Source organism: Eptesicus fuscus, chromosome 20 (genome assembly GCF_027574615.1).
Source record: "Eptesicus fuscus isolate TK198812 chromosome 20, DD_ASM_mEF_20220401, whole genome shotgun sequence".
NCBI classification, from domain to species: domain Eukaryota; kingdom Metazoa; phylum Chordata; class Mammalia; order Chiroptera; family Vespertilionidae; genus Eptesicus; species Eptesicus fuscus.
Window position 1 is genome coordinate 11,493,512 of NC_072492.1, and position 8,236 is coordinate 11,501,747.

General features: G+C 48.0%; 1 protein-coding gene across 1 annotated transcript; it reads left to right on the forward strand.

The window, feature by feature from the left end:
- The first annotated feature begins 827 nt into the window (after positions 1–827).
- LOC103296981 (C-type lectin domain family 10 member A-like) lies at positions 828–7,907 on the forward strand. The gene is made up of 10 exons (XM_054709090.1): positions 828–975; positions 1,683–1,777; positions 2,367–2,483; positions 2,793–2,888; positions 2,981–3,052; positions 3,155–3,226; positions 3,333–3,419; positions 3,505–3,656; positions 5,974–6,080; positions 6,216–7,907. The coding sequence occupies exons 2-10, from the start codon at positions 1,711–1,713 to the stop codon at positions 6,370–6,372; spliced, it is 927 nt and encodes a 308-aa protein (XP_054565065.1). The 5' UTR covers positions 828–975; positions 1,683–1,710; the 3' UTR covers positions 6,373–7,907.
- The last annotated feature ends 329 nt before the right edge of the window (positions 7,908–8,236 follow it).

The following is an 8,236-nucleotide window of genomic DNA, read 5'->3' on the forward strand; positions in this document are numbered from 1 at the left end:
GCCCTCCCTGGTGTCCAGGCCTCTCTCCTCTCTGGGGGAACCCTTCTCTCCCTTGCCCGCAGCTCCTGGGTGCTGGGCCAGTGCCCATTGGCTCCCCGCCTTTCCTACCAGATTTGAGGAGGTCTCTGCCCTTCCTTGTTTAAAAGTCTCCTCTTCAGCCAGTCTTCAGCTGGTATTTCAGGGTGACTATTTCCCAATTTAGTTCAGCTCTAGTTAAATTCTGGGAGGAGGTGGGAGAAAGATCCACCTACTACTCCACTGCCATCTTCCAATCCCCTCTCCCATGGTTCTGTGGGAAATGAAAGGTTAATGTGATGCTCAATCAAAGTTTGTTCATGTCCCCAGATCCTCCTGTCCCAATCTGGCCAGGGATCCTACTTCCTTCACCCTCTTCCCTCCTTCTTGGAAGAGTGAGCAGAGCTAGGCCAGAGCTGAGGGAGCATGGTGGCTCAGGCCCCAGAAGAAGCTCAGATGCTAGGGACTTGGGTTATAATTGAGAAAGAACTGAGAAAAAGGCTCTTCTGGATCTGGGTGTGCAATGGTGAAGACACTATCCATTATGGAAAATTCTGATGCAGGAAGTGAAAGGGTGTGTGGGAAGAGGATTAGACTGTACCTCTTATCCATTCTGGTCAGGACTCATTTCCCAAATAAAAGAAATGAGGAAGTTAGGAAGGCTGAAAGGAAGCGAAAAGGGAGGAGACGCGCACTGGAGGAGGAGAGCAGAGCTGGCTTGATATCTATCACCCCAAACACACAATCTCAGCCTGTGATTTGATTATTATTTACTGCCCTAAGTCAAGGAAATGAGAGATCCCAGATTATAGACTCCTGGGCTTTCAGACACAGAGACCAGCAGGACTCCAGTCACTTATCCACGGCACCTCTACCCCACTCTCCAGGATTTCATTTTATTCAACTTCGCTCATTGCTGCACGGCAAACCCAAGAATCACAGCCTCCAGACTTCGCACAGGTAACTGGGTTGGGGATGCAGGTGAGACCTAGGGGACAGGAAGGGAGTTAGAGAAAGCAGGGAGAGGGGGCTGTGGGTCTGAAGTGGGAATGATAAGGAGGAGATATAAAAGGGCAGCTTGGAGATTCAATAGCCAAGTGAAAATTTTAGACTCTATTCACATAACTGGATTCAGGTTGAAATATGACAGCCAAACCTCGGTCACAAACTAAGACTCACTCAGCCCTATCTCCAGCCCAATTCCAGTCCCATCTTTAGCCCCAGCCTAGCCTCAGTCCTAACCCCATTAGAAACACCATCTTCTCCTTTAACCCCCAAATATAGCTGCAACCCCAAAGTCAACCCCACATTGACTCTCTTCTGTTTCCAACTTCAGGGCCAAGCTGAAGTATTGACCCTGATCAAAGGAGGAGATGCAAACTCAATTGCATCCCCAATATTAGACCCAATCCTAGTCACATATTTAGCTCCAACTTTACCTTCACCTTCATTCGCACACTCAACCCAACCCCAGCCCAAAGACCAATCCTGACCCCACTTCCAACCGCTGCTGCAAACCCAGGCCCATTGCCATTCCTCTCCCTAACCCCTGGCTCATCCTCAACCTAAACTTCTCTTACCTCAACATCAGTCCTGACTTCAGCTCCAACCTCCCCCATCCCCTAACTCTATCCCTAACCTGGTCTCTGGCCCTGCCTCCATTTCAGCTCGGACAGCCTCAGAGTTGGTCCAAGGATGTCAATGAAGTATGAAGACCTCCAGTCCTTGGAGAATGAGAAGAAAAGCCAGGGTTTTAGAAATGGTAAGAAGAAAGGAGAAATGGTGTTTTCTAAAATAATTTTGTTAAAGTATGTTTAGAAGGATTTCTGCTGTCATGATATATCTGCACCTCTACCATGTGCACTGCTGGGGTCCCCCACTCTGTGGGGGCTCCAGTATAAAGAGGATTCACAATCCTCTGAAGGACAGGATCAGGGTAGACCAAAGCAGTCCTGCTATACTTTGGGGAAGGTCATGAGTATTTACACTGGGAGAGTGAATAGTCATGTTTGGGAGAAAAACTTTGGCTAACCTGACAATACAGATAAGCATGAGCCTGCTGAGGGCCTGGCTGCTCCAGTGCATTCTGTGTCCTCCTGCCCCCTGTCCCAGCCCTGATGATAAGACCTTACATATTGCCATCTTGTTGACATAGGGATGAGGGGCCCAGGTGACTGAGAACTTGTGCTGGTCCATGAGGGGTCAGATGCCTGGGCATCCCCTGTACCACAACCTCTCCCCAGCTTTACCTGAACCATTTTCATCCCTGATAGGTCCCCGTGGCCCTCTCCTCCTCCCCTGTGTCTCTCCTGTGCCAGACCTCCATGTCCTGATGTCCTCTCCTCTTGCAGGGCTGCCTCCTCCCTCAGCCTTCCTGCAGCATCTCTGCTCTGGACCCTTCCCCCTTCTGATCTCTCTGGGCCTCATCTTTCTCCTGATGATTGGTATCTGCGTGATTGGGTCCAAAAGTGAGTGTCACAGGATGGGCAGGGATGGGGGCGATAGTGGGGTACAGTAATACAGGCACTGATGACGATCATAGTGAATAAAGACGGCTGCTGGCTCTGTTACTTACTCATGGGTAATGTAGTCAAAGAACCTAACCTCTGGAAGCCTGAGTTTCCTCCTCTGCAAGCTTGGATAACAACAGTGCCTGTCCCTTGAAGTCGGGTGGCTGTGAGGACCCAATGAGCCAATGTATGTCCAGTGCCCTGCTCAGTGCCAGCACAGAGAGGACTGACCAAGCTTAGCACTCATGGTCCCACCTGCCTGATCAGATGCCAATATGCGGAGGGACCTGGAGACCCTGAGAGCATCTTTCAGCAACTTCACTTCCAACACGGTGGCTGAGGTCCAGGCACTGCACTCCCAGGGTGAGCCTGGCTGGAAGGGGCTCTGGATGGGAGGGGTCATGGTGGGGGAGAGGGGTGCTGAGTCCTGAGCACTGAGTCCCCATGTCCTCCAGGTGGCAGTTTGCAAGCAACAATAACATCTCTGAAAGCTGTGGTGGAAAACCAGGAGCAGCAACTGCAAGCAGGTGAGAGGCCCTCCAGGAGTGAGTGTGCAAGGGCGGGGGCTGGGCTCTCAGGACAGAGGTGGGGTGGGCGCAGCCAGGGGTGCTGAGTGCCCTCCCCTCCAGCCCGTAGCTTGAATGACAAGGTGTTTTCTCTGGAGAGCAAGCTGGAGAAAGAGCAGCAGGAACTCCAAGCAGGTCAGGCCCCTTCTCCCCTGCCCCTGGGCCTGATGTGGTGGGAGGGCATGGGGGACCCTCAGCTGGGCCCCCTGCATCGTCCCCACTGCCCTTCTGTGTGTCCCAGGTTATTTTGGAATGTTCCTGGGATTCCAGCACCTGGTCAGCAGCCTGAACTCCCTGCATTGTCAGATGGCTGCGCTCAAGAGCAATGGTGAGTGGTGTGTAGGGCAGCGCCCAGCCCCATATCCTGCCCATGTCTGGGCAGCACATCAGATCCTCCTCCCTTTCCACCTCAGACTCTCAAAATGCCTGCTGCCCCATTGGCTGGCTGGAGTATGAAGGCAGCTGCTACTGGTTCTCTGGTACTGGGAAGCCCTGGCCCGAGGCTGAGAAGTACTGCCAGCTGGAGAACGCCCACCTGGTCGTCATCAACTCCAGAGAGGAGCAGGTGAGGGCTCAGGTCTGCGCTCAGGTCCTGAGAACTGGCCCCGCTAAAGAAATGGTTCTCCGCTCTTGCTGCACATTGGCATCACCAGGGAGCTTTAAAACCATGGCGATGTGAGCCACACCCTGAGGGATTTATAATCATGGGCCACACAATGACATTTCAGCAAGGACGGACCAGAGAGAGAACAGTCATCTCATAAGATGAGACTAGAGCTGAAAAATTCTTTTCGCCCAGTGGGCAGTAGCGTCATGATGTAGTGCAGCACATTGCTCAGGTGTGTGTGCTGATGCTGGTGTGAACAGACCTACCTCACTGCCAGCCATATGTATAAAAGCCCAGCACTTACAATTATGCACAGTACAGTGTACTTGAAAATGGTAATAAACAACTGTTACTGATTTATGCATTTACTAGGGGCTCGGTGCACGAAGATTCATGCACGGGGGGGGGGGGGGGGGCGGGCGCGGGGGGCCTTCAGCCCGACCTGCACCCTCTCCAATCTGGGAGCCCTCAGGGGAGCCCTCTCCAATCCGGGAGTTTCTGTCTGTCTTTGCAATCATATGAGTGAATTGTCTGAGACCCCAACCAAGTTTGGTTTGTTGCTCACAGAATAATAGAGGCTTTTTTTTTTCTTTGCTTCATTGGTGAAGATTTCCTGGAAATTTTAGGATATCTTCCCTTTAATTTTTCCTAGACACTCTGATTTTACTTATGTCTCTCACTTTTGCTCTCCCTCCATCCCCCACTGCAACAGTAACTTGCTCCAGGCTCACTTTGCTCTAGTGCAGTGGTTCTCAACCTTTTTTAATGCCACGACCCTTTAATACAGTTCCTCATGCTACTGTTACGAATCGTAATGTAAATATCTGTGTTTTCTGATACAGGCGACCCTGCTAGTAGTTCTCAACCTGTGGGTCACAATCCAGAGGTTGAGAACTGCTGCTGTAGAGCCTAAGACCATCGGAAAACACAGATATTTACATTACGATTCATTAATAGTAGCAAAATTACAGTTATGAAGTAGCAACGAAAATAATTTTATGGTTGGGGGTCACCACAACATGAGGAACTGTATTAAAGGGTCGTGACATTAGAAAGGTTGAGAACCATTGCTCTAGTTTCTAGGAGATCCATCTGCCACCAGAACTACGATTCCCAGCATTCCTGGTGCTACCCGCGCTCTTGGTTTTCCCTTCCTGCTCTGTCTCTGTTCCACGGCCTCCCGCTCTGCCATGTCCTCCAAGCTGCCAGCTCTCCCTCTCTGCTCTCTGCCCGGCGCCTGTGTATGCAAATTAACCCACCATCTTTGTTGGGTTAATTTGCATACTCACTCCTGATCGGCTGGTGAGCGTAGCGGAGGTATGGTCAATATACATGTTTCTCTTTTATTATATAGGATGATACCTCTAGAGGCCCAGTGCACGGATTCGTGCACTGGTGGGGTCCCTCAGCCTGGCCTGTGCCGTCTCACAATCTGAGACCCCTCGGGGGATGTAGTAGTGTGTGAAGCGGCAGGCAGCTGGGGAGGAGCCCAAGTCCAGGCTGGGCTCTGCGCTGCTCCCTCTCATCCCAGCCCTGCTGTGCCTGCTGCCGCTTGGTAGCACTGCTGTGGAGGCGGGAGAGGCTAGCACCACTGCAGCTGCGCTCACCAGCCTTGAGCCCAGCCTCTGGCGCCTGTGGGTCAGCTGAGTGGCACTCACGCTTTGGGGGCACACTGGCCACCAGGGGGCACACTGACCACCAAGGGGCAGCTCCTGTGTTGAGCGTCTGCCCTCTGGTGGTCAATGTGTGTCATAGCGACTGGCTGGTTGCCCGGTTGTTTGAACGACCGGTTGCTTAGGGTTTTATATATATGTAGATACTATTATTATGTTAGAGTGTATTCTTTCTACTTATAAAATAGTTTGTTGTTTAAACGTATGCTGTGTTTTGCTGGCAGCAGCCTCATATCATACACCCTGTGTTTACTGTATCCCTTTTGTGCATCCTTTTCTCTTGTGTTTGATTTTATCATCTCTTGTGGTTTTGTAGAGTAACACACCATACAGGCTGATAGCCTACGAGCAATAGGCTACAGCCCAGGTGTGCGGTAGGCTATCCCATCCCAGGTTGTTAAGTGCATTCTATGATGTTCGCACAATGATGACATCACCAGTCTCTGTTATTAAAGCAGAGCGTGACAGCAATTGGCCTGAGCATTGGGATAAACATTCTAAATCCCCTCAACTGATATAATGTACATGTGAAGTTTAGAACTCCTAGTCCAAGGAGTTGGTTGGGATGGGGAGAAGACATTATTGTCATTCTGTCGTCCCAGATTTTTGTCCAGGCGCACATAGGCTCCTCATACACCTGGATGGGCCTCAGTGATTCTGAAGGAGCCTGGAAATGGGTGGATGGAACAGACTATGCGACCAACTTCAAGTGAGTACTCTTGCTTTCTGTGCTCTTCCTCCCCTTTCAGCTCTGCTCCTTGAGGATCTGACCTACAGCCTCTTCTCCTCAGCCCTCACTCTGTTCCATCTGGCTTTCCCAACTTGCTGTGTCCTTCCCCCTCAGGAACTGGAAGCCAGGACAGCCAGACGACTGGCAGGGGCACGGGCTAGGTGGAGGTGAGGACTGTGCCCACTTCCACCCGGATGGCAAATGGAATGACGACGTCTGCCAGAGGCTCTACCGCTGGATCTGTGAGGCCAGCATTAGCAAGTCCAGATAGGAGTGTCTTAGAGCTGCTTCCTGTGGACCATTGAGCCATGGAAATGGCAGGGATGGGGGAGGGATTCTTCCCCAGACACCCCTAGTAAGCTCTCTGTGGGAGAGAAATAAGCTCTGGGAGACTGGAGCATTGCCATCATTTTGAATTTTTTTCTCCTTAACTTTCAAAGATTATATAGAGTTCCTAAGGTGCTTTTAAAAATTAAATTTCAGCTTTATTGAGGTATAATTGACATATAAAACTTTAAGTTACTTAAAGTATACATAGTTGTGATTATATATATATATATATATATATATATATATATATCTATATATATATATATAGTAAAGACCCCATCTAGTTAATGAACACATCTATAATCTCACATATTTATCTTTTTTGTGCGAATACTTAAGTTCTATTTTCTTAGCAAATTTCACTTATACTATACAGTGTTATCAACTATAGTCACCATGTTTTACATTAGATCCTCAGACCTATTCATTTTATAACTGAAAGTTTGTACCCTTTTTACCAACCTTTCCATATTTTATACCCCCACCACCCAGGCAACCACTTTTCTACTATTTCTTACTGTGAATTTGATATTTTCAGATTCCACATATAAGTGATGCCATGCAGTATCTGTCTTTCTTGATCTGGCTTATTTCACTTGGTATAATGCCCTCAAAGTCCATTTGTGTTGTGGCAAATGGCAGGATTTCTTTCTACTCGTGAATTAATAATGTTTCATTGCTCATATATACCACATCTTATCTATCTATTCATCCATTGATGAACACTTAGGTTGTTCCCATATCTAGGCTATTGTTAATAATGCTGCAATGAACATGGGATGCAGATATACCATTTTCATTTCACTTGCATATATTCCCAGAAGTGGGATTGTTGGATCATATGGTAGTTCTATTTTTAATTTTTGCAGAAAGCTCCATATTGTTTTCCATAGTGGTTGCACTAATTTACATTCCCACCTGTAGTATATAAGAGTTCCCTTTCGCTTTGCCAACCCAGATTTGTAACCTTAAAAATAAACTTTATTGAGATACAATTCTTACACAGTAAAATGAACTCATTGAAAGAGTAGAGATGACTTTTGACAAATATAAATACCTAGGTAACTACCACTCCAACAAGGTGTAGAAAATTTCCTTCACCCCAAAAATCTCCCAGAATTTCATATAAATGAAACCACACAGTATATACTCTTTTGTGAAACCTTATGCATTTCACACGGACTAATTTTTAGTAACCATAAAATAACAGAATGAAGAAGCTAGGTGAGACCTTGGAAAGTCCTATGTGATAGTGAAAAGAGCATTTTCTTTCCTATAGATTGAGTTCCATTATTTTCTGTCACTTAAAAGCTGTTTAAACTTAGGGTGATAAGGAAAGATGACTCTTTAACTTTTTTGAATATCCCAAAGTTGTTAAGAGAAGCAGATAACACCCCCAGTTGTATTGGTTAGCTATTGTTAACAATCTACCCCAATTAGCGGCTTAAAACAATAAACATCTGTTATAGCCCATGAGTCTATAGATCAGCTGGGTGTTTTTTGGTCTGGCAAGACGTGACTCACCTTAGCTGGCCTCGTTCATGCATTCGAGGCCAGCTGGTGGGTTGGCTGGGAGCTGGTCCAGGACAGCCTCACTTCCATGTCTGACATTTGGCTGGCTATGGGCTGGGACAATGGGGAGGACTGGGTCATTTTAGGCTAGCCTGGGCTGATTTGCATTATGCCTTTGGGCAGGGTTCCAAAAGAGTAACTGGAAGAGTGCAAGGACTCTGCAGTCTTAGTTTTGGAACTGAAGCATCACTTCTGTTAACTCCTGTTGGTCAAAGTAAATCACAAGGCAGCCC